Source organism: Ambystoma mexicanum, chromosome 6p, assembly GCF_040938575.1.
Source record: "Ambystoma mexicanum isolate Mex_15411 chromosome 6p, UKY_AmexF1_1, whole genome shotgun sequence".
NCBI lineage: Eukaryota > Metazoa > Chordata > Amphibia > Caudata > Ambystomatidae > Ambystoma > Ambystoma mexicanum.
Window position 1 is genome coordinate 1,321,494,658 of NC_090935.1, and position 27,031 is coordinate 1,321,521,688.

Genomic DNA, 27,031 nt, shown 5'->3' on the forward strand with positions numbered 1-27,031 from the left:
TCTGTACCTCGGTTGATAATTCCTGCATACGACGCATCAAGTTCTGCACGGCAGCCTCCATGTTGATATCACTTTCGATTGGGTGGCGTCTCAAACTGTCAAGGAGTTCCCCCCTTCTCACCTGAATCCGTTCTTTACCGGTGTCCTTGGAGGCTGCCTTCTTTCGGATGGATCGGGTTTTGAAGAAGGCGGCCCGTGTCTCTGCCGAATCCAGAATGCATTCAGTTTGCCAGGAGGTCGAACCCAGGAATCCAGGAGGCAAGGTAAGTTCGCTAGAACTAGAATCCAGGAGGAGGAAGAAAGGGGGGGTTTGAGGAAGGGATAGCGGAGAGGAAAGGAAAGAACCGCGAGCTACGGAGCACACGTCTGGTCGCTAATCGCTATAGCATTGAGATGCGCGGAGCCGCGGAAGGCGTGGTCTAGATATAGAGAAGGTTACGTCCAACGCATGGAGCGAGAAGGGAATGCGTTGGACGGCAATATTGGAGGTATTAATGAGTATAAATCCGTTGTGACAAGGACCATGAGGCCCAAAAGGGGCGCACCCTGCGATTCATGACAGCTAATCCCAGCCCACCAGGCTTTTTTTCTAAAGTCTGAAGCTCTTGTCTATGAGAGCTTCAAGCGCTAGAAAAAAAACCTTGCCTTTTCATTGTGTCTCTGACCCGTCCCCCGACACTCCACCGCCAGGCACTCCTTTCATTAGAAATGCAGGGATCATCAGCCGTGTAGCTCAGGTGATAGGGTGATGATTGATGCAAAGGGGTACCTAGAAGTGGATGAGTGCCACAAATAAGAGGCAACACTTACCCGATTTGAAAGCTGCCTGTCAGCGCTGGCGATTGGGCCAGTTCTCACCGGATCCGCCACCAGATGTGTAGCTGGATCTCGGGATCTGGTCAGAGTCAGCGCTGAGATTAAAAAGAAAAAAGAAAGGTCCTGCCAGCAAACTGTAACTTCCTCTGGTGACCCCATGCAAGGGGTCACAAGAGGAAGTCACCGTCCTCAGGCACGATCCGGTTTATTTATGCAATGTTTGTCGGCTACCTGTATCCGACAAACATTGTATAAATAAATAAATATACAGGTATCTGGCAAACATTGCATAAATAAATACCCCTATTAACATAGAAACTATCCCACACAATGCAGCCACCCAACTGCTTTCAGTGGGGATCTGCAGGAGCTGTGCCGGATGTGGTTCAAGTAAAAGAAAACATTGCTTATGGCAAACAGAAATCACCCCGCTTGAATAGTACCCAAGGAGGAGTTTTTTTTTAATAAAATGGGATGCAAATTGTGCATTTTAAAGAATATTTACTCAGCAACACTGTTCAAAGCTATTATCCGCATAGTGAAGTAACTCATCACCAGTGCCATGGAAGTGGTTTAAAGTGGAATTGATATATAGATTGGAAAAGAAGCAACATGAAAGAAATATTTTGGAGATTTCCTTTGATCGGAGGTCAACTGCCAGCTCTGCCCTGCTAAACCCTACCTCCTCGGGCACCGCTCCCCCAAACTCCACCCCCACCACGGGCCTTGCGGGATCCCCCACCAATTTTTTCCCATTTCCACCACTGCTCCCTGTTAGACCATGGCTTTTTGCAAAATCGGGGCTCTTACAGGGACGTGCCCTAACAGGCAGTATTCAGGTGAGGCAAGTGTTGCCTCCTAATAGTGGCACCGAACGTCTGCCATGCAATGCCCCTTTTCAGCCACACCCCCTAAGAGCCCTGGCTCCATTTTGCAGGCCACTTACAGCGTCGGTCAGCAGTCTTGGAATCCCTCTCCTCTGTTTAGTTCCTACAGTCCTTCCTTTAACATCACTGAATTTCCTTCACTAATTCATGCCTAGGTCCACGCTCAATAAATACACTGATAATAAAAAAGAGCCCTGAATCCAGAGGAGGGCTAGCATCATTACAACGCCTGGGCCCCATGTACCCATGACTGCTGAATCTGCAGTCACAGTGGCACAAAAAAAAGGAGACAAAAAAAAGCATCATCGATTGCATCTGAGGCTGGATCGGCACTGTCGACTCCACAGCACTCCTGGTAATTACAATATATTGACAGGGTGTGACAGATACTGCGGGGAAATGGCACTTTGCAGCCATGTCAACCCATTCGATATGGAACGCACTGCCAGCAAGGACACTTCATTGTATGGACTATGTCTGGCATGAGGGATTTTCAAAGCTTAATTCAACTATGTATACTTGTTGGCTTGCATTTATTGTAAATATCTTTAATCCCATGGGTTTTCTCCTACAGGAATTGTCATTATTGTGGAACCTGTGGGTTATCGAGCATTCAGCTTTTTGTGTGAGGATGGGCAGGTTGCTCGGGGCAGCACGTCAGAGGCGTAGTCAGGATTGTCTAAAAGGTTGGGCTTGAAGCTAATGTAGTTGGGCCCGCCACAGTGATATTAACATCTGCAAATGCCCACACAGTGCTGTTGATTGGGCATGTGTATATTTTGGGTGGGTCTTGCCCGCTCAGGGGCAGAGGGAAAGTCTGCTCGGTTAGCCTGTCGATCCTCTTGATTCCGCGTGCTGTGGGGTGGCTCAGTGTGCAAGGCTGCCACTGGACAGGGGTCTGCTCATTGCGTAACAATTAAGAGTACAGTCCATGCAATTCAGAGATTCAGAAATGGCGGACATACAGAAAGCAATGTACTGAATTATCGATGAACATATCCATGCCTTTACTGGTACCCGACAGCATTGCAATGGTTTAGGTAGCAATGTGCAGCGTTGCAGGGTGTTGTGGTGGACTTTGTCAGTTCCTTGTGCTGCGTGTGTGGCTGGGCACATGGCATTGTACCCAAGACTGTGGTTCAGAGAAGGATTGGTGAACTGGCCTGTTTCAGTTGATAACACTTTGGACCTGTCTACGCATGCACAAATAGACCCAAGTCTAGCAATGGGAGACTGGGTGTCACCAAAGGGCATTAAGATAACACACAATTTTAGTATTTAGATGACCTTGTATTTGCATTAAGATCCATCCCTTTCCTTGACATGACCGCACAGTAGGGCTGTCTGTAGCAATGTGCAAGGTTGTAGTGTTGTGTATTGTGAGGTGAGCGTGTCCTTTACTGAAGTGGAATGCATGACTCAGCGAATCGTTCATGCAGGGGTGTGTGGGATCACATGGCTCTATGAAGCAGAATTGTGCAAGTAATTTGAGGGTGTGATGTATAAGGCTGAAATTATGTGCGCACAAATACGCAGGTGGCATTATGCTATTAGGTAACTTCTTGAGTTCTTCATCTGATACTTATACTGAGGTCTCCTCTAGGGGAACTGAATCCAACACTGCTGAGACCCCCTCAGAAGTACAACTTGAAAAAAGCAAGGTTCCCTTCCTGATGGTCGTACGGTGTGGAAGGGTAGTCTAACTGTTCTTGAGGCGTAGATACCAAGCCCAGTGAAGCTGGGGGCAGGTAGGGTCCTTATCTATTGGGTCAGAGGCATGCACAATCCGCCAGAGATCCACGCCACGCACAGTGGCATTCCCACGCGTTGTGCAAGTTGAAGAGGGCCACCCGTGAAGGGGGAAGTCTCCTCTGAGCTTTTCTACCAGAGTGGTTCAGGTGGCTATCCTGCCCACACCACTCAACGGGTGATGCAGTCAAGGGGGCAGATGTCTGAAAAGGAGGAAAAATGCTGCTCAAAGCCTACTGGATTCGGGACACTTCCAGAATAGGTTGAACTTGCACATAGAGCTCAAAATCTACTGATTCAAGAGCAGCCGGAGACTCAGGTGGATTGCCTCTGGCCTCAGCAAAGAGATTGAAAGAGCCTAGGTTTCCCATACTTTAGGCAGAGTATAGAGCTTATTTTCTCTCCAGTGTTAGCTGACCTAGTGTTCGGTGCTCAGACACTGAGAAGTAAAGATCCTCATAATGGTCAGGGCTGAAGATACAGACCACAGCTTGTTCTTTTCTCCCTTGTTCAGATTCCTATTGGTCGTGCCATCTCAGACAGGACCATAGCTTGTGGCTCAACAGGCTCTTCCACCCCCAGCCTTTGGACCAACATGTCCCAGACTATCTTAAGTGGAGGAGCTTTTCAGAGCAGGGCTGTTACATAACCTATGGTTCATGCTCTGGTGTGGATTGGTCTCCCTCCAAGGCAGGGATTCTTACACCCGTGCTTGCCATGAAGCATGAAAGGGTGGGCCATCCCCTTCAACTGTGCACGTTGAATAAGGTAAGAACCCACAGCTCATTCCAGTGGTGAGAGATATTAGCCACTAGGTATAGACTCGTGCCTGACAAGGCATTGTCTCTGGTATCCTTCAAATGGCACAGTCATCTTATGTCAAGTCAGCTCTTAATAGGCCCTAAATATTGACCACATCGGCTGGGCAATCACAATGGAAACAGAGGGATACCAAGTAGGCACTCTCTGTGAATGAAAATATATCAAGATACTTGCCTTTATTTTAGCAAGGACCTCAATTATGGACAGGATGTAGCAAACACCGTAAATGAAAGTTGGAATACATGCAAAAAATATCCAAGACCGTAAACGGGAACAGCCAGTTGAGCTCAGCAATGAACCATGTGGGCTTGCATGTAGGAGTGAGCATGCCAATATCAATGACGCTAATCTCTACCAACCTATGTGACACAATTCGGGGGAGCATTATGGACCATCCATTTGGTAGTAAAGACTTTTTTGGTGACTCTTCGGGTGAGCAGCTCTACAGGTGCAAAGAGAGTATGTGGCTACTAGGTTCCTGGTTGCTATCCACAAGGCAGTAGTAAACCTCAGACCAGGCATGCGCCAAGACAGACTGGCCTCACTGTTTGTCAACTTTTTGGTATTTCTACGAGAGGAGGATATAAAACGAATTTTCCAGGAGAAGACACTTCTAAAAACAGATACAATGCACACATCTCCCCAAATCAGTGGTCACTGACACAGAAGATGAGAAGAACTGCAAGTCTCACAATCACAGTTTTGGAGCATTCCTCTCAAGACCAACCATCTCCTTCTATTCTTGCCTAAATGAGGAGATGTGGCTGGAGGTGGATGTGGGTCTCATGGACCCAGTTCCACCTCAGTAGGTACGTCACCTCTCCTTGCTCATTTTCAACGGGGAGAAGAAAACTAGAAAGTTCAGCTGATTTTGAATCTCGTCACTAAAGCAATTGATTGGCACTGTCAAAATATGTCACTGGTTCAAATCCTGACCTGTTTCCAGTTAGGAGAGTGGATGTCATCAAGAGACTACGCTGATATGTATCATTGCATTATGGGTTGGACCCCACGTAATTCTTCTGCTGTTTGAAGCCCATTCCACACACGCTCAGTACAGATTCCTGCCTTTTGGCCTCTACATGGCTCCTCCGTTCTTCATGAAGATCATGGCAGTCATTTCCATGTAGGTTAAAAGTCAGTAGTTGCACACATACCCTAATAAGAAGACAGGCCCTTGAGGAGGTTGTCATTGTAGGTGAATGAAGGCTCTGTCCACTAGGTGATCATTTGGGGTTCGCCATCCATGTGACCTAATCCATCAGGTCAGTTTCTGATTTGATCTGAACTTCTCTACAAGGAGAATGTTAGCTTCCCTTCCACTGGTCCAACTCTCACCAGATGTGCTTGGTCTTATTTTTCCCTTATGGAAACTGCTGTGAGTTCTTTTTGCAGCTAGGTCTGCTATCTCTTTGGTGCCAGGAGAGCGATCAAGTTTCAGAAGAGTTTATTGGGGGTATGGAGTTGAAGATAGACAGTGACCACTTTCTGCTAGAGGTTCCTATTCGATCCCCACAAGCCAGAAACATCCAAACGAAAGAATGATCATAGTGATGCTGGGCCACCAAAGTATCTCTTTCAGATCTGCACATGTTGGTCTCTAGGAAACAGACAGCGCAGCATCAGCATCTTAGAGCTGTACACCATGTTCTTGGTGTCGAGACTTTTAGGCCTCTTCTAATTGATAAACAGATTCTGGTACTTATGGAGAGCTTTACCACTATGCACTTACTATATTAGCAAGCAATGGGGTACCAGATCCCTTTGGCTGGGCTGACTTATGACAGCTCATTGGGAATTATCGCTCTCATATCAGGTCGTCCTTGTAGCAACACATCCGACAGGAGTACTCGGCATAGCAGGGGACTCCATTCCAAATGCTCAACTTGTCACTTCATGATCAAGTTCAGCGCTTTCTTTGAGGTATGGTGATGCCCATTGATAGATCTGTTCACCTCCGGAGCAATGCCAACTATCAGAGGTTACCTCTTGGATAAAATGGACCAATGCTGGGATAATCTGTTCTGCTTCAAGTTCCTCCCTCACCCCCCTCGTCGGTTTTCAGAGTACTGCACTTATTTAGAATGAGACAGAAGTGCTACATGATTTCATTTGTGTTGTTGGCCACCAGGTTCTGGGTCTTGAATCTGCTGGAGCTGTCCCAGTGTCAACACCATGAGATTGGTAGATGCAAGGGATCGTCTTGGTAGAGGCTAGGGATGGTCTGTCCTAACAAAGAGAAGTGTGTTTAGGCACTCTAGTCAATCATTCAACATGATTGCCTGGTTCTTTGAACAGCTTGCACTGGGTAATCTATGCCTGGCAAAGGAGAGTCTAGATAAAATGTTGATATGTAATAGCACTGCCCCATACAACAATGTCAGTTTTCAGCTAATGTGTTTACCATGATGCATTGCTCTGTGGCTGTTATCTTGAGGCGAAACTCTGCTGGTGGCTACTATGTGGTGCTGTTTTGTGTTTGTCATATTTGCTGAAATTGACTTTTCTACTCCTACATTGCAGGTTTTCCCCTTGAGTTTTTGAACCCATCCAAAAACGTCATGATGTCTGGCTGATAAAATGTAGGCTCTGACAAAAGGCTCTGTGAGATACTAATATAATAGTAAATGGTTCTTTTTTTTGTCAGACGGTGCGGGATAAAATAGTTAATGTGCAATCTTACAGGCATGCATACTGATGGAGCTCTGCAAATCCTTTTATTCAGTACATTCAGGGCCCTATTCATGGAAATGTGCACGGAAATCCTGCAGGGGCCACGCGCCGAGAAGGCCACTGTGCGAGCCTGTGTGCAGATTAAAATATGTGCCCCCGTGCATTCATGGAGTTTACTGTGCAAAGTAAGCATATTCGGAAGTCGTGCCCGGATTGCCCACGGCATGCCCCCACGCAAAGCAAAAACAGCCAGGACAGCTATCAATGCATGCGAATACACGCACCCTTCCAACAGTGCATGGAGTCTTCAGCAAGCAGGCCTGCATCTTGGGGACCCTGTGCAGGGTCCCCGTAACAGTATCCGGCACCCCGACAACATGCATATGAAAAATCATACCTCGGTTGAAATCTAGAAAGTCTGCGTGTGGATCCATTCATGCACCCTGCTACACTGCATACACGCACCACGAAATCCGACATGCAAACCCACCTCAGTGCTGTTTTCCTATGGGCAAGCGTACTTACGCCTGCCTTCGGGTGTCGGGATAGTATGAAGGACTTGCGTGGCCATTTCCCAGCAGAGAGGTTGCACGATCAAATCCATGAATAGGTCTTGTGTCACACAATTGTGGCCATGCAAGGCAGTGCCTGCAGGCCGTCCCTGGGAATGCCCACTTTTTCGCAAGTTCTTCTCCATTTGTGGTGTTATGCCCCCTTCCCAGTCCAGTGCGCAAGCCACGCCCATGTACTGCGTGGTGTCTCACGCAAGACCCTCACCGGCTTGCAGAGATGTGCTGAGCCTGCGCGAACTCCACGCAAGTCCAGGAGAAGTCCTGCTCATTTTATTCCATGAATCGCCGAACGGGACTTCTGCGTGGTTATTTATCACTCAAGTGCCTGATTTTCCCCGCTAATAATTCCATGAATGCCTCCCTTTATGTACAGGAACTTAAGATAAGGAGTTTTTGTTCCTAACAAAAACATGGGTCATTTCCTATCTTAATAGGAGCTTAAACATGTTTTTTTTTTATATATACACAAGCGATTTAACCCTCAGCCTCATTGGATAGTAAGCTTGTGAAAGCAAAGATAGTGTTTTTGGGAGAGGTTATTTCAGAAAATGTTGCCAGTGCCCTGCGTGCCCCCTTTGCTGGAACCTCAACTACAGTGTTTCACTGGAAAAGGTGGTACTCCACACATATCTCAAATTTGTTGTCTATTTTTTATGCAAATTAAATAATTGTACTGCCTGTATTTTTTGTGCCAAAGCTTCTTTTGCGCTCGTCAATCTGGATGTGTGACAAAGCTTGATCATTACCTAGAGTTCATAAAGGATTTCCCCGTATCAGCCAGATGTTTCTGTGATTTATAGTGCTTTGTGCCTCCTGTCTCCCTGGGTAAAGCAGCGTAAGAAATGATTTCTTTATGGGTGCTGTTTTGCATTTTGGATTCACTTCCTTTTTTTGGTACGGGAGGGTAGCCCAGGGGCAACGTGCTCGTCGTGGGAACAGGATGATGATGTGTAAACTGGGTTTCCTCCATCGTTGAGTTCTTAGAAACTGGAGGACTCTGTCACGAATCGCTATACAAATCACAAGTTAAAAAAAAAGTCAAAAAAATTATAATGTCCAATAATAAATAATAAAATAGCTAACATGCCTTCCCTGCAAAGCAGTGACTTTTGGCAATTATCATGCATTCTGTATACGCAACACCCAGAACGTAAGCTAAAGAGCTGGTGCACAATTAGGCCTGGGTATGGTGAGGAAGCAGTGCAAGACCATGTGCCTGATCCTCCTTGTGACCAGGTTTCTTGCATAATCTCTCTCATGCGTCTGGGGGCAAGGTAACTAGGAGTATACGAGTCACTGCGATAATTGCCAGAGTATTTAAATAGAACATTTGTTTTCAGGTTCCAATCATTTTTTTTTTGGCTACAGAATGAATGTTTACATAATCTCCAGTGTGTCTTCCTTCCTCTTAACTCTCTCGAGCCAATAGTGCATCTCGGTCTTTTCTTCTGTATCTCCCCTCCTTTCCAGCCCTTTTTCTTTCTTTGTAGATATCCTCTCGGTGCCCTGAATTTATGCATAGCTATGCATTTGTGTCCTCTCCTCTTTTAGTATACCCTCTCTCTGTCTCTCCACTGCACTCTGGAAAGACATGCAGAAACTAACAACGACTAGCACATGAACCAGGCAGGAAAAAAGGCAGAATGACCCTTGCACTCTGCCCATGGCCCCTGCTATTGCTGTACCTATAGGCCCCTCTGTCTGGCTTACCCACTCATTCCAAATGTTCATTGGACATTTTGTTCCATTTCTGCTACACAATTTTACAATAAGCTAATTTTCAAAAGCATTCCTTTGTTTATCGAGGATTATTCTTGTCCATGGTCCAGACGCTGGAGTTCTGAAGCAAGTTTTTGACTGAATGTTAATAATGAGAAGCCAAAGGGGTGCACTATAACTTCGAGGTGTTATTTTAAGGCTGGCGCAGGGCTTAAGACCAGTGTGCTTGGTTTGCAGCAAAGCAAACGACACTGAGATAGCTGAATGGGTACATCTGTACAAATAAACTATTCCCAATGTCCAGGTGTTCGCTGAATGCACATATCCGAGACATTTCAACCCTTGGATTTTGAAGTTTGTCTCTTCCTGTGAGAAGCTAGGTGAGGTCTGTAGCCTGCGAATGCCTATGTTGAGCTTAATGCTGGTGTTGGCCTCATTCTCTGGGGGAAGTGGCTGGCTCTGCGGCATGCCTCTTATCCGTTGCAGCCTTACCAGCCGCCCGAGCACCTTGCAGCCTTATTTGGCATATATTGGCAGCCACACCCTTACTTTATTCCCTGTTAGTTTCATCAAGAGACCGTTTTTGGTTTCCTGGAGTGAGAACATGAACCAAAGTGTGGGATAGATGTCTGCCTTTCTTTAGAGCGACTGAATAGCATCGAGGTGGCATTTATTTTGGGGGGAGGGAGGTAAAACAACATTGCTTAGGACGTTTCTGTCACGTTCACAGATTCGTTCTAAGAGTATACTTGTAATTGCCAATCTAGGTTTGTTTTTCATGATGGCTCTCTTTTTCACTTCTTTTCCAGGCCATCCGCTGCACACTGGTAAATTGCACCTGTGAGTGTTTCCAGCCGGGGAAGATCAACCTGCGAACCTGTGATCAGTGTAAGCATGGCTGGGTGGCACACGGTAAGGAGGGGGGGTGCCTCTGCTCTTTTTCTGCTATTGAATGCAGAAATAATATTGCGCTGTATGTTCCAGAGCCCTGTAATGCCCACACACGGTACTGAGTGTGGAAGCAGGCCTTCGGCAGACACAATGTCTGAGAGGTTGCCCAAAACATGTAAACCCAGTCCTAGTAGCCCATGCCCCAAACCTAGTTATTATTATGAAGAACATACTTCTTTATTCAAATATTAATTACAATGCAAATACAATTCCAGAATTGTTTTTTATCCATTGAGAATTGTAAAGGTTGTCATGTTGCTAGTTGGTGGGACTCCAGTGACCCCTTAAATGCTTTGTCAGGGCTTTAAGTGGGGTGGAGATAGCTGGGGGGAGCCCTGGCAGTCTCCGAAAATTGTTGTTCGAGACGCGGCCCTACCGGGGCTCCCTAATGTCCCCTGGTAATCCCTGCCCACTAAAAGCCAAGGCATTATTTCTGAGGCCTTAAGATTTCGTGTATAAGTGAGAGATTAAGGCTTTAGAAAGAAAAAGCCTAGTCTTTTCTTCCTTTGTGTCGACCATTCCGCCAGGCACCCCTTTAACTAGAGATGCAGGGATCATCACCCTCGCACCGCAGTGCGAGGGTGATGATTGATTCAAAGGAGTGCCCTGCGGAGGGTGTATGTAGTTATTCGAACCTCAGCGTGTCCCGACCTTTGAATTCTAAGGAGAACCAACCAATTCTTTCCTCTTCTTATCAATGCTGGCCCAAAGGTGGGAAAGCACATGTGTTGACAGTCAGAGGACTGATGATCTCAGACTGACATCATCAAGAACTGTAATGGGAAGGCAAAACTGCATTGGAATCCGTCGATTTCTGGGATTCAAGAACCTCTTTTTTTAACTCTGTGTGTAAAGCGTTAAGCTAAACAGAGAGCAGGAGTGTGCTCTCTTTCCTCAGCTGTTTCCCTCCTCTGGAACAGCCTTGCCCTCCTGCTGCGTCTTGAGAAGGACCATCTGAAGTTCCAAAAACACCTCAAGACTATCCTCTTTTCCTCCTCATTACCTTCTTCCTTCCCCTGCTAATCTCACAGTTGCTGTGATTGGTGTCTTGGACCCTTATGTATCCCCTCGGCCTCTGACCATTCACTCCCAATCTCCCCAGCATCTGTTTTCCTTCAGCACTTGCCTTGGCACACCCTCCGCACTGGAGATTTGCACTTTGCATCCAACGTGGCTCCTGGCTGCATAGCACTTAACGTACCTTGCATTTCATCTGTGGCTCACCCTCAAACACTGACACTTTAGCACCTACCCCACTGCCCTCTTCCTTCCTGCACTTGCACGTTCTGAAGACTCACAAGGTATAGTAGGTTTGAGCGTCCCTTCCCCCTCTGTATTTTGTGCATTTAACTGTACTGCTACCCCATGTTCCCTCCCTGTAGCCCTGTGGGCGCTTTGAATCAGAATGTATTTCCTGTATAGGCACCTAAAAAGCAAACAATAAATAAATAAATACACCACCATTCTGTAACCAACCATGCCAAATGAGCTTTATTAATTTGCCAGCCTGAAGAACAAGGACGCATGCTTCTGGAATCTCTAAGTTGGGGCTCACTGTGGTAGCTACTCAAAAACCTGCCTGCCTCCTTGAGCGTTACTGTGCATAATTATCTCAGCATTAGGGCGACTTGTATTTGCACTTTAACTGGAAACCCCATAGTACTATTGCTTTTTTCTCGTTGGAGCCAACGGAAGCACAAACACCATGCTGCAGCACGTTTAGCAGCAGAGAGATGAGGAGGAAGCTGGGAGGAGGGTAAAGGAGACTTTCAATGCGTTGCTGCTTCAAACATAGAAAATGTACTCCTCTTTTGAGTCTTGGGTTACTCAAAAGACAGTGTTGAGCTGTATTTTGTATTCCCATATTTGAATATGTTGTGTCCTGCTCTTCCAGAGCCACTTGCCATCTTGGTTGTCCTGTCATTGCATTCCAGGCTCTTCAAGGACACATTTCAGGCTCCAGCAGGCTTATAATAAAGCAGAAACATCCACTGTTTATAAATGTTTTTAGAAGGGATGATAAGAACATGTCTGGGTCATTTAATCCCCCGGATCCCGGTGCTACCATTGTGTGCATCTCAGTGCATTACTGGTTGATTTTCAAGGAGTTTTGCAATAGCAGGGTCTGGCAGAGAAACGGCAGAAGGCTCAAGATATGCCCACGCCTACTCCTGCCAACTCAGAAACCCCAGTCCCCGGAAGTGATAAACATCACCATTGGGTCAGATTTTTAGGAGAAGTTCATTAATCTCTTCTTCATGGGAATGGCAGGAGAGGGACATATCCGCCATCGCCACGTGCAGCGATGCGTAATACTCCCTCGAGCTGCACAGGCCTTTATTAATCTCGAGCATCTTCTGTAGTGGGGGGCGAAGGGATACTCCTGTCTAACATCAAGTCCTTAATGCTAGTTTCTCAGTAATATGTGCCGTAGAAAATCTGTGTTTGTTGATTACAAATGTTGTTGGCTGATTTACTTCGATTGAGGATGGGTTTTGGTGTCTGCAGACTACATCTTGTTTAGAGTATTTGGCCGACTAGCAACATCCCCGTAAATAGATGATTTTGTTGCAAAGGGGGGCCCCAGGGAGGACGCGGTATGCGTTGCTCCCCGGGGAGGTTTTGGGTGCTGCACCCGGCCAGCGAGTCGGCACAGATAGATTGCCCTCCTGCGGTGTATATATACAGGTGCCCGCGAAGGCCCTGGAACTTTTGGCGGTTAATGCCGTTCCTTGTTGCCCGCCCGCCAACCCCCTTAACTTTAGTTTAGGGGTTTGCAAGTAAAGGGGAGGTAAGTAATATTGGGGAGCAAGTGGTTTCTTTGGTGACAGGTCAGGGCGGTAGAGTGAATGGAATATTTGTAATGTGATGTTCTTTGTTGCTGATGTGGCAGGTCAGTTTGGCTTTCATGGAAGAGTTAGGTTGTAAGTTTGGGAGTGTTCAGACATAGGGGAGATGGGGGGATGGTGGAGCGGTAGCCGGGGACACGGTTGGTTAAATGATGGTTGGTTGAAGCCGAAGGATTATTATCGCGGTAAGGAGGCTGGGTAGTGCTGTTTGCACGAACAGGCTACCCCGGGGGTACAAAGAGGGGGAAGAGGTATTGAAGAAGGAGGGGCGTGGCCTCGGGGAGAAGATGGGAGAAAGCGGGAATGAAGGTTGAGAGAAATTGAGGGGGAGAGTAGGGAGCAAGGGACAGGAAGTCATGAATGTGATTTGTTTATTTAGTTGTTTTTGGCAATTGTTAATTGATCTGTTAATCTTTAAGGCCATGCAGCCAGGTTAGCGGGTTTTTGTAAGCCACGCTCTGTCACATTAAAGCAACCTTCTCCACTAATGGCGAGTCTGGGTATTTTGTGCAGTCAGCCCAAAAGAACTGTTTACTTGCTGATAACGGTTTTCAATGTTGTTATATTGTAGACTCAAGTAAGTCTGTCCTTCACCTGCCTGTAAACCCTAGATCAGAAACTCTGAAAACAAAACACACCACCTGATAATTCCCTATTAGGACAAATATTGTTAAGAGGCAAAACCATGATTCCAAACTTCTCTGACCTTGAGCCACGATATTTGAAATGCATCGAATTTGTCTCCCTACTGCTGCACCAGTGCTTAATTTGTGGGAGTGCTTGCCATGGCTGGGTCGCAGGGCTTATGTCTCAGTACCGGCAAATATCTCAGATTCAGTTTAATTGCGATTTGATGTTTTGTCAATCTTTTATGGTTAGTCCGTCTAATTCAGACAACAAGCAACAGCAGTGTGAGCCACGCTGGGGCTAGTTATCCAGTTTCATGAATCACTAGGAGCCAGTACTCTGCTCTAGTCAGCCTACATGACATTGTGCTGCTCCGCTACTGTAATAACTGGTAGTAATGCTGAAGCAAAATGGGTGGTGTAGGCGCATGGTGTGGGAAGTATCAGGGCAGCCAGAGTATCAGGTGCAGCTTACTAGTACCGCGGACAGTCTTGCACCGTCTGCTTCCATCAGTACAACTCTGGCTTTCCTCGCACTCTGCGAGCACATCCAGAGCCTTGTTAAGCACTGAACTTCCACTTTTGCTTTTGATGTGCAGTTTGTTTGTTTGTGCATTTATATAGCACTATGAACCCTCAGGCATCTGAGCGCTGCTTATTTCCCACGGTGTGTGGTGCTCATTTATCGACCTCGGAAGGATGAAAGGCTGAGTTGGGCCCTGCCGGGATTCGAACCTGCATTAGCAGGCTCTGCACGGATGTCAAAGGATGTCAAAGCGAGCGCTCTACTCCGGCAGTTAACATGGGGTGCACCAATACACAGGTGCCTGCAAGGCCACCAACTCACAATCACAAACGCTGTCTGGTGCATGAATGCAGTTGGTGTTGTAGTGTTGCCACTGACACAAATGGGGTGAAGAGGCACCCAGCAGAGCGAGGACAGCACCAGGACAGTCACCAGCACCACCAGAGGAACAATGCCAGGGAAAAGGCCACTGGCAAGGATTACCTGTGGTCAGTGCCACGAGATGGAGTTACTTTACAGGGAAGAACATCAGTTCAGTAATGATTGTGGGCCTCATCACGAGCAATGATTCACTTGAGTGGAATTCTGACCCCTGTGAAGAGATTACATGTGTTATTTCTATATTATGTTCTTTAAAACGTGTTCTCAATCAATGGGCCGTCTCTCTTTGTGCACGGCAGCTCTCTCTGTATGCCCTGCAACAAATAGCTTGCCTTAAGATTTTACTGCATTTGCTTATATTCTTCACCTCTAGGGCTTTCCCAATTCTTAAGAAAGACATTAAGGTGGAGGCTAATTAATTTCTTGTTACAAAGGCCTGAAATTTTGAAATCATTCAGTGTGAATCGGGCCGCCATTGCAAACTAATTGCATTGAAAGGCCCGGTGGTACGCTACAAAAGCAGTTTCTTGAATGCAAATAGTAACTCCCCACTGCAATAATTAAAATTTCCACTAATGTGCTGGGGCAGAGTTTGATTTGAAACAAAAACTATTCTTTTTTTTTTTTACCACTCGGGAATGGAAAGCTTATGTTGATAGCCTAGAATCAATTTTAATTGAGTTTGACAAATGCAATTATTTTTTTATTTTGTAGCTCTTAACGTGGATGCACCGCTGTGAAAGTGATGTGCAGACAAATTAAAACAGGCATAAAATAAATATTAAAACATGCAAGTTATACAGGTGCTGTAGTCAGTCATACGAGTCGCCCAAGAACAGTGCTTGAAGGATCTCCCTCAAATATGTCCTACTGATAGTAAAGGTGGGTGCGGGTAGGTCTGTTTATGGTAATTCTTTCCCAGGGCTCAAGTCGAGGGTACACGCGGGTGGACAGAGTCCACCCACTTTTTTCAGAGGGTGGACTCCGTCCCCCCAGCTAAAATGAGAAACATTAATTGTCCTCTTTGAATGTATGAATTAAAGCACTGTCGTCAGGCTTGCAGGCTAGCGACTTCACCACTGCACTATATATAACCTGATGAAAAATAACAAACAACTAAAGGTGAAATGCCCCATTTCGGTACTGCAAGTCCCATGGAAAACATTTGTAGTGGTTCTTGGAGTTTAAAAAATGCACACCTTTTAACGTTTTCAAAACACTTTTAGAAGAATATATCCTCTCTTGGTTTTTTGTGTGTTGATTTTATGAAAGGCACATGCCATTCGTCCTGTTTAATTTGGGTGGTTATGCAAAGCCAATTTAATGAAATGTGCATATTTCACCTTCATATGCTAACTTCTGGTGATGTCACTTCCCATCGCGTTTGTTGATGAGTCCCCCCACTTTAGTTTTTAGGACTTGACCCCTGCTTTCACCTCAGCGTGGAGCTTTTCGTTTCTTGAAACACGACACAAGTCACAATGTCATCTAGCATGAGAGCGATGCCGTGAAATAAAAAGCAAACCATGAAGGCGCCAGTGAGTAAGCGTGTAAAGTAAATGAACTGAAACACAACAATGTTGCCTCGGCTTAGAAAAACAGGCATTCAATTTCTAAATGAATACTTTTCGTAAAGGACCCTAGGAGTCTGTTATTTGAAGGCTACTCCATAGAACTGGCAGCAGTGGCGGGGCCTATCCCCTGATGCATTAGTTGCCGTTACATAACCACTACAGCCAAATTGATAGCACAGCGAGTAGAGCGCTCGCTTTGACATCCGTGCAGAGCCTGCCAACTCAGGTTCGTATCCCGGCAGGGCCAAACTCAGCCTATCATCCTTCCGAGGTTGATAAATAAGCACCACCCACCGTGGGTAATAATAAGCAGCACTCAGATGCCTGAGGGTTCTTAGTGCTATATAATTGCTAAATTATTATTATAAAGGTGCGGAATGAGCTTTGAGTGCTAGAATTGAGTAAACCCACATGACTCTCACTGAGGAGTTAGCCACTCAGAAGGTGCATGGTAGTTATTTTGTTGGATGCATGTGTTCATGTATAATACTTTACTAAATGTAAAAGCGCAAGAGGTGCTTCTTGATAATTACATGATGAGAAATCCTGTCCCACTGTGGGGAGGGTCACTCTCTTCCACCCTCCTTCCTACCGACTCATCCATGTTGAAGAAGCTGCCCGCTGACCCAAACAACCCATTTAACTACCGGGCAGTCTCTCTTTTTTCCTGTTATTCAAAAGTTCCTGAACTGTATCACTGCACACCAGGAAACTAACAGACTCACTGGCCCTCCACATTCTGTGAACCTGGCAGACACTCTACGGTGCTGCCTTTGATAGTGTCGATCCCCCTCTCTCCTCAAGATGCTCTCCCAGCTTGGCTTCCAGAAAACAGCCCTTACTTGGATCCTATATCACGTGTCCAACTGCACCTTTTCCGACAGCTCTGGTCCTACTTCTGCCACCTCCCTCTTATTTGGGGTCCCACAAGGGTCAGAGCTTTGCCCCCTTCTCTTCACTCTGCATGCCTTTTCTCTTGCCAAACCAAACTCCACCTTCGGCCTCTCTGATCAATTTGGAGATGATGCTCAAATATTCTTATTCCCCTTGCTTCACCCCATAATTATCTGCTTGCATCACCAACTGGTCTTGCACTGCTACTGGTGGATTGGATAATTGTACGTGACTGTATACTTTGTAAGTAATGCAAATGTGCCCCAGTTCTCCGTTGTGTAATGTCCCCATTAGTGTGTTCCATTTGTGTCCATGTCCCCTTACATATCCTGGATTATGGAGCATTCATCTTGCAGTGACACTTTGTAAAGCACGCATCAATGGGAAGGTATTGGGGCTCAGAGAGACCCACACTCCACTTGAGGTTGAGCGCCACAAAGGTAAATGAACCTCAAGTGGAGTGTGGGTCTCTCTGAGCCCCAAAACCTTCTTGTACTTAACGGAGTAGGGGGAAATTCACTCCGTTACTCCACTGACCAGCAGCCACGTTGCTTTCAGCGCAGGGCACAGATGGTTGATATTCCAATAAAATAAAAATAAACACATCAATAGGAGATTGTCCTTATGCAATATGCCCTATTCACAGTGTTTCTGGTTGAAACACTCTTGTCCCCCTTTTAAAATATGTTGTTAAATATAAAAACTGGTCACTTATGCTATGAATAATGCTTTATTCGGGGTCATGTGCAACTGTTATCATTCCCAAGCTCAGCTGTGCATGGCTACTAGTTTACAGAAGCACTGGATTGTTGCAGGAAGTGCTACTGTTAGAGATAAGACCACCCTTGTACTAGCCATCTTGTTAGTCACATGGCCACACTGCTTTTTTGGGCCCTGAAAAAGGCCTAAGGCAGATTTACAGAGTTCTGCTTGGCCTGTAAGTGTCAGGGGGCCTGAGGCTCCCAACAACCACAATAGCTTTGTGTCAGGGCCTCTACAAGATTTGGTCTCAGTGCCCGGGCCCCAACTGACAGCCCAATGCCGGTGGAAGGGTTAGCACAGTTGCAGTCTGCAAGCTGTGTAACGAGCAACAGCAAAGCCAATAGTTTCTGTTCTAGCACATCTTTTCAAAAGGCTTCTGTACACTGCAGTGTTGTTTCAGCTAAACTCGCACAGATTTTCAAACGTTTAAAAGTAATCCCTACTTACCAGTAACTAGAGTGAATTTACATCACGTTTCGACATGGACATCATCACAAAATGTGCTGTAAATTCTCCCATGTTGCTTAAATGCTAGCATACCCTGTAATTGCCATTAACACTAAATTATGATGTGCTGGTTAGTGTTTGCACACAAATAACATTGCTACCAGACAAAGAGAAAAGAGTATTGTAGGTTGCAGTGGTCGGAGGTCTATTTGCTGTGTCTGTTAGAGACTGTACTGTTGGCTTTGCCAAAACCTGAATCTAACGGCATGGTCCATGCAAAGTAGAAACGTTTCCGTTTGTTTTACTTTTTGGGGGGAAATGTGAAACGTGCATTTGCTGTGCCCGGCCTTTAAAAATCCATCACTACAAATGTGCACTCCGTACCCACCCTCGGGACAGTGGCTGACCATAGCCATCCACAGTGGTGGGTGCTGGGAGCCACGCTAGTGCAACTTCGGGGCACCTTCTGACTTCAGCATGTCTGCATCCCGATGGAGGCCCTGTTTGAGAATCGGGGCAGTTGTGGGCACAGAGTGGCCCTCATATTGCTGGGCCCACATCTGTTATGAAGGGCCCTCTTGAGGATACCCGCATGGGTCTGCATTGCGCACGTACTTGTTTTATCCAGCACTGAGCTACATGTCTGTACTTTTCACATCCTAGAATGGAAATGCCTTTGCTACTAGCAAACCCAGCTGAGAGTTACATTGCTCGCTGTTCATGCTAACGCAAGAAGTAAATCCGGTAAACGGCTATTGTGACTTAGGCCAGGTGTGCAGCATAAGATTTAGGGTTTAGGAATTAAGAGGTCATTTTAGAACCCCCCCATGCACTTCCTGCTCTGTTCACCTGCATGCTCCGAATGTACCATGCCTAGTAAGATCGTCTGTCTTGTCTTCCCTTTGTCTTCCCATCTCATAGATGGTTACGCTTTGAAACACTTGCGTATAAGCGCATAATAAATAATGAATCTATCAATCAAGAGTCCTAGGGATGGGAGAGGTATCCAGTGTCCCACTTTTGTTGGTGATTGTAATCGCACAAATATTTTTTTTTGCCAGAGTTGCAAGTACATTTTTTTTTTTTGTATTTTGCCCACAGGCTTTGGCGCACTATAAATAAAATAACATAACATTACAGCACAGGAAGTCCTAAGAGTTAAACAATAAGTCAACCCTCGCTGAAACGCATGTGGCGACAAACACCTGGGTGGGCAATTGTTCTTCCTTATATGGGGTTCCTGACGACCCTATTATCGCTGGAGAGTGTGGTGTATCGATCTATGTTTCTGTGAAGGTAGTTGAGGATGTGATTGTTCAGCAAGCCTGTAATCGCACCCTGGGCCGAGATGCAGTGCTAGCGGATATCTGCAAAGTATCCATGGATTTACGGGCTCCACTGTTGACCATTTGTTTTAATACATTTTTGGAAACAGAAGAATTCCCACTCTCTGGGAAAAGTGCTATTATTTAACCTATTTACCGCAAAAGCCCACTTGCTTACAGACCACCATCCCTCTTGGACACACCATTTAAAATCTTTGGCTGTGTAGAACTGGGATGCATTGAGGAATGGATTTCATCCATTTCAGTGCTAATATTCAATGTGGCTTTAGACCCGGCGTGGGGACTTGTGATCAAGCCTTGAATTTATATTCGTTGGGGGCACATTGTGTATTGGGAAAGGGTGAACCAATTGATTTGGCATTCATGGTGCTCTGGGCGGTGCTTGGGTCCATGGGTTGTCCCATTTGGATTTTGAGGGTTCTGCAATTGATTCATGCAGGCACCCAGACGTGTGTTCATTTCAGGGAGCAAGGCCAGTGCACTCTATTTTTTTATGTTAATAGAGAAGGCCGACAGGAGTGTGTCCTGGCTCCAGTTATTTTTACACTATATATAAATGGTCTCTATGAAGCTCTCGTAGACTCAAATGCAGATTATATGCACGTGGGCAATAAGCCCTTTCCTTTGTTAGCTCATGACAATGATCTGGTTAGTTTCGCTCGCACCCCTATGGCAATGTGCACACAGATTTCGTGACAAATTTGAACCTGCAAATTAATGCAAAGCCTGCAGTCATGGCATGCGCCGTGGGGCAAAAAATAAAATCCAAATGCATAAAATGTTTAGTAATGGGGATGTAATCCCGAGGGTGTATGAGTATGATTATTTGGGAATTCGTTTTACAGCGACATGGAAGGGTGATGCAAACATATATAAACAACAAATTAAAATGAGTTAGTCACCGGGGAAAGGGGTGACCCGTTTTATGCATGTGTGTCAAGGGCAACCGCTTCATCTGATAATGAATGTTTACAATGCTCAAACAAGGGCAGCAAATAACTAGGGGGCCTTTCTTTGGGGGGTGTGAAAAAATGTATGTACTCCAGACTTTGGAAAACATATTTTTTATGAAACTGGTTGTCTTGCCCTGCTCGGCACCCACGTTTGCTGTGCACGCCGAGCTTGGAGCCAAATATTTGGCAGACGAATGGTATCAGCCCCCATTATTACATTGGCTTGCCATTTGGTCAAATCCTAAGGCAATGGCAACTCAAGACATCATCCAGGTCCTCGTTTGGAGAGAGGCTTGGCATAATATTCCATGGGTAAAGTTCATTCATGGTTATTTGACCCAGCAAAATGTTCCTAGCCTCTTCCTACGAGCTGATTTGTTGAGCCAGGGTAGAAGGAAGGCCCATACAAATAATGTTTGCTTCATGGTTAAGGAGATGCGCAAATCGATTGAGTTCTTAATGGACTCTAGCCGGAAAAATGCCATTGTGACCAATGTGAACTCCTTCCAACCCTACTTGACTTATACCAACAAGCCAGTAGATCGCTGGATTGCAACGAGAGCCCGATTTGATCTCATTTTGAGAGCCAATACAGCTGGCTGGCACAGTTATTATGTGCAGGAACCTGAATGCTCTTGCTGTAAATCAGCCGCTGAAATCTTCTTCATTTTGTCCTGTTGTGCCCACATTCTCCAGCATGGGGTCTGGCATGGATTCACATGCTCATGAATATTCCCCGTCGTCAGGCTGGGAATCCTCGGTAAAGAAAAAACCAGTATCAGTTTCGTTTCTGATCTGTCTTTCGTAGTAATAACCAATCACTGGTCTCTGCGTCATACTGACCACAGCCAATGACTGCCCTCTACCTAAGCACCGCCTCTGGCAGCCATCTTCAGATTTTTACCGCACGTTCATGTGTTGGGATCCTCGTGCTATTGCTCTCGAGCGTTAGTGCTTTTTTTCGCGCTTTTTCACAAAAAAACTTCGATTCTTTCGGTCAAAAGAGCCTCAAGCTCCACCGATCCTACATCCGATCAACGGGGACCCGTGTCGGATTCATCTGTGCCCCTCAAGGGTGAAGATTTCGTCGAGCTACGCTTCGGAGGACTCCAGAAGCTTCTCAGGCCCGGTCTCGGAGATGGCCCAGGAGAAGGGAAGCTCGACGCCCGGAAAGCTGTTCAGGGTCTGCCCTGGATGCCAGCTGCAGAACGTCTTCAAGGAGGACGAACACTCTTTCTGCCTTTACTGCCTTCATGAGGACAAGACGCACGTGGAGAAGGACTGTGCGTTTTGCGGCAACATGTCGGAACGGACCATGAAGGACCGCCATCAACGTCTCGCCAACTGGCTGGAGGGCAAGAGCCCGTCTGGCGAGAAGAAGAAGAAATCCGAGCGGTCTTCTAAGACCTTTGAGGGCGCCCCGGCGACGGGGGCCCAACATAAGGCCAAGCACCGCGAGTCCGCTGGCACCGGGAGCGCCGAACGGTCGGGCTCTACGGGCGCCAGGCAGGGCGCACCCTCCCCGGCACCATCAACCACGAGCCAACGCTCTGGGTCGGGTAAGAGGAAGGCCGAGCACCCGGCGAAGCTCCTGGAGAGGCCCCGGTCGAGCTCTAAGGCAGAGGAGGAGCGTGGCAGTGCCCCCTCCCTCAAGGATAAGGCGGTGAGCGCACCTAAGGTGGTGAAGGCCTTGATCCATCCGACCAAGCCCTCTATCGAAACGGTCGCGGCGGCCCTGGCTCAGCCTGTGGTGGCTACACCAGTGGTGGCGACCTCAGGGCCCAGAATCTCCCTGCCTCCTCGGAGGGAGTCTTCGTTTGTGCCCATCGATAGGACCCCCGTGAAACCCTCCGTGGGGAAGAAGAAGGGGGGGCAGGGCGTCGTCGTAGATTCGGCCTCAACCTCAGAAGAGGAGCTGATCGAGGTCTTAAGCCACGGCCTAGGCGTGGAAGAAGGCCAGCCCGTCGGAATGGACCCCGACGCAGGTGACGACGACGACATCGTCGAGGATACCGACGGGGCCCCTGCTCGCCCGTCGGATTCCCCTCTGCCAGAGCCGCAAGACAACTCGGCGGCCATTTTGTTGGCCATACAGTCCTTATGCTCCGAGATAAGGACGAGGCTACCGTTACCGACGGAGGAACCTCTCCCGTCGGGGGATCCAGAACCGGGACCTTCTGGTGTTCCCCCTACCAAGAAAAGAAGGATCCATCCACCACCTCCTTTTCAACCGTCGCGCCCCGTCCAGCCCTCCTCCCCGTCCACCCGAGGGGATGATACGGGGACTGACACGGCAGCGACGGGTACGGACGACGAGGCATACGACGAGGATTTTCCGTCGTCGCCTCCCACCAGGGCTTCTCCGCCCGACGAGATCGGATCTTTCCACTCCATGATCTCCAGGGCGTCCGAGCTTTTCCAACTCTGCCCTGAGGAGAAGAAAAAGGAAGGCTTCCTTTATCAGCGGCGCGAGGCCAAGAGGAAGACGGTCCTCGCAGTGCCTCTGTTGGACGACATTTGGGATGAGGGCCTTTCCCTCCTCAAGAACCCTTCCACGACGCCAGCTAGAAGAGACCGGTACGAGAAAAAGTACCGGGTCCCGGACACGGCCCCCCTATGCCTCCGGGCGCAGCCTACCCCGGACTCCGTCGTCTCCGCGGCAGCCAGGAAGAAAGCGGGGGGGGGTGCGGCCTCCACATCGACTTCCCCGCCGGTCGGCGAGGGAAAGAAATTGGATGCTATGGGACGTAGAGTCATCTCGTCGGCAGCGACGACGATTAAAGCGGCCAACGCCTTGGCTATCGTGGCCCGCTACGACAGGGAGCTCTGGTACAAGATAGCTCCCCTGCTGGATTTTCTTCCGGACGACAAGAGGGCGGAGGCCCTTGAGATCCTGCAGGAAGGTGAGGTGGCGTCGGACCACGCCATCACCGTGGCGACGGACATCGCCGACACTGGGTTCCGCCAGCTGGGCAACGGCGTTTGCCTTCGACGTCGTGGATGGCTCAAAGCTACGGACTTTCGGCAGGACGTCCAGACCAGAGTCCTGGACATGCCCTTCGACGGGAACAACCTGTTTGGGAAGACAGTGGACGATTCCCTTCAGGCCATCAAGGCGGATACTGAGACGGCCAGGGCCCTTGGAGTCCTGCAGCAACGACGAACGCCCTTTCGGAGCGGCGGAGGCAAGGGCGCCTCCAAAGGTTCCGGCGGCGGTTTCGCTTCCTACCGTCAAGCGGCCCGCTCGTCGTCGCAAGAGGCCTACAGAGGACGAGGCAAGTCTAGCGGACCCCGCCGTCGTCGCCAAGGAGGTCAAGGCGGCAAGGCCGCGTCCAAGCAGGATTGAACCGGCCGTGGGGTCGGGCCCCCACCGAAGCACCCCGGTGGGAGGCCGGCTGGCGGGCTTCGTCAGCGTGTGGGAGTCCATCTCCACCGACCGTTGGGTGCTGGACGCCCTGGCCCGGGGCCACGCGCTCGAGTTTCTAAGAAGGTGCCCGCGCGTCCCCCCCGTGGCCAGGAAAGAACTTCACGTCCCTCAACTTCTCCTGGAGGTAAAGGCGATGCTCAGAAAGGGCGCCATCGAACTCGTCCCAAAGAGGCTTCGGGGCTCCGGAGTCTACTCGCGATACTTCCTCGTGAAGAAGAAGACGGGAGGATGGCGCCCCATCCTAGACCTGCGACGTCTGAACAAGTTCATCAAGGCGCAGAAGTTCCGGATGGTCACCCTCCAGCACGTCCTGGGTCAGCTGGAGGAAGGAGACTTCCTATCGTCGTTGGATTTGGAGGATGCCTACTTCCACATTCCCATCCTAAAGGGGCACCGAAAATTCCTCAGATTCGTGGTCCAAGGGCGTCATTACCAGTTCAAAGCCCTTCCCTTCGGACTACGGTCGGCACCCAGGGTATTCACCAAGTGCCTCGCACCGGTGGCGGCGCAGCTGCGCCGCGAGGGGATTCACGTCTACCCCTACCTGGACGACTGGCTCATCCGCGCCAAGACGAGGGAGCTCGCCGTGGTCCACACGGCAAGGACCGTCCAACTCCTCACGGACCTGGGATTCTCCGTGAACTACGCCAAATCCCACCTGGTGCCCGCGCAAGTCGCACTGTTTCTGGGAGCGAGGCTCGACACAGTGTCCCTTCTGGCCTCCCCGTCGGAGGAGAGGACCAGGACCATCTTGGGCAAGGTGCAACGGATGTTGGTGGCCGACGCGGCCAAGGTGAGGTCCATCAAGTCCCTCCTCGGGATGATGTCTTCCTGCATCTACCTCATTCCCATGTGCAGGCTCCGGATGCGCCCGTTGCAAGAATTCCTGGATGCGCGCTGGATCCAGACGACGGGCAGCTTCGAGGAAAGGATCAAGCTCGACGAGAGTTTCCGACGAGCGATACGGTGGTGGGGCACCCGCGCGCATCTGACGGCGGGCATGGACTTCCAGACCCCAGCCCACCAGGAGACTGTGACCACGGATGCCTCCCTGGAAGGGTGGGGAGCGCACACCGAAAATCTGCACGCAAGGGGACTCTGGCTCCCGACGGAGAAGTCCCTGCATATCAACGTCCTGGAGCTCCGTGCAGTGTTTTGGGCCCTCAGGTCCTTCCTTCCGTCCCTCAAGGGCAAGGTGGTGAGGATCTTCACCGACAACACCACCACCATGTTTTACATCAGGAAACAGGGCGGAACCAGGTCCCCAGCGCTGTCCAAGGAGGCGCAGGACCTGTGGCATTGGGCCGTCGCCCAAGGGATTTTTCTGGTGCCGTTTCATCTGGCAGGGATAAAAAACACCATCGCCGACTCACTCAGCAGGGAGCTGCGCTCGTGCCACGAGTGGGAACTACGGCAGGATCTGGTGGATCGCCTCTTCCGACGGTGGGGCACACCCCAGATCGACCTGTTCGCGACGGCGACGAACACCAAGTGCCGGAGGTTCGCCAGCAGGTTTCCCCAGACGAGGAGCATGGGCGATGCTTTCTCGTTCCCCTGGGAGGGCCTGTTCCTCTACGCGTTCCCTCCCTTGCCTCTGCTAATCCGGCTCGTCAACCAGCTCAAGAGGTCACGGTGCAGGATGATCCTCGTCGCACCTGCGTGGCCGAGGCAGATATGGTTCCCGGACCTTCTGGACTTGTCAGCGTCCCCGCCGATCAAGCTGCCGGCGGACGCGGATCTACTCTCCAGGGAAGGAGGCGCCATCCTCCACCACGACCCGAAGTCGCTGAACTTGCAGGCCTGGCTCCTGCAGCGCTAGAGTTTGGAGGATACGACATACCGGCCGATTGCAGAGAGGTTCTTGCAAAGGCCAGGGCGTCCTCGACTCTTAAATGCTACGGACACAAATGGAAGAGGTTCTCTGTCTGGTGCCACGCACAGAAGATTAACCCTCTACGGATTACGGCTCCCCAAGTACTGCCGTACCTGCTGACGCTGGCCAAAGCTGGTCTGGCACACGCGTCCATCAAGATTCATCTTGCTGCGATCTCCCGATACACCAGAACCACGGGGCGGACGTCCTTGTGGTCTCATCGTCTGGTGAAAGAGTTCATGAAGGGACTGTTCAGATCGTTCCCGCCGGTGAAGGCTCCGGCCCCGGCGTGGGAGCTCAACGTGGTGCTGACCAAACTCATGGGACCTCCGTTCGAGCCTCTGCACTCGGCCCCGTTGAAGTTTCTATCGTGGAAAACAGCTTTTCTTGTGGCCATCACCTCCGCACGACGAGTGGGAGAGATCCAGGCCCTTTCCTGCAAGGCCCCGTACTTGACTTTCCACGACACGAGGGTAGTGCTCAGGACGCACCCCTCCTTCATGCCCAAGGTACCGTCGGACTTCCATCTCAACGAACCCTTGGTGTTACCTGTGTTCTTCCCGTCGCCTTCATCGCCGGCTGAGAGGACTTTGCACTCGCTGGATGTAGCTAGAGCGCTGAAGTTTGGACCTGTCAATCAGGGGAAGGCTCTCTCGAAGGCTTCCATCTCCAGATGGCTCTCCGGCTGTATCATGTGCTGTCACCGGTTGGCAAACCGACCGCTGCCTGGCCGTCCGAGAGCCCATTCCACCAGAGCGATCGCAGCTACCACGGCGTTCCTATCTGGTGTGCCCCTGCTGGACATATGCAGGGCTGCTACGTGGAGGTCGACGCACACCTTCACGAAATTCTACTGCGTCGACCGGGATTCCAGGGAGGAGTCCAGGGTCGGCCAAGCAGTGCTGCGCAACCTGTTCGCCTGAGGTGAGCCTGGTGAGGAGGTAAGATGCTTAATGTTGAGTTGATGTGATGCTTAATGTTGAGCCTTTGCCACCTCCCGTGGTTGTGCATGTGTGTACTGCAATGTATTCTTTATTCATGAGCATGTGAATCCATGCCAGACCCCATGCTGGAGAAGGAACAAGTTACTTACCTGTAACTGTTGTTCTCCAGCATGGGTCTGGCATGGATTCACATGCGAACCCTCCCGCCTACCCCTCTGCGGCTCTTCACTTGGTCATACT

General features: G+C 48.9%; 1 protein-coding gene across 11 annotated transcripts in view; it reads left to right on the top strand.

Moving 5' to 3' along the window:
* The window catches only part of BNC2 (basonuclin zinc finger protein 2), a 526,652-nt gene that overhangs the window by 272,207 nt on the left and 227,414 nt on the right, over window positions 1-27,031 (top strand). For 9 of the 11 annotated variants that reach the window (XM_069625988.1, XM_069625989.1, XM_069625979.1 and 6 more), the window contains one exon: window positions 10,048-10,150. In XM_069625988.1, the coding sequence (XP_069482089.1) occupies window positions 10,048-10,150 (103 nt within the window). The remainder of the gene's footprint in view (window positions 1-10,047; window positions 10,151-27,031) is intronic. The other 2 variants (XM_069625980.1, XM_069625985.1) reach the window with 1 other exon arrangement.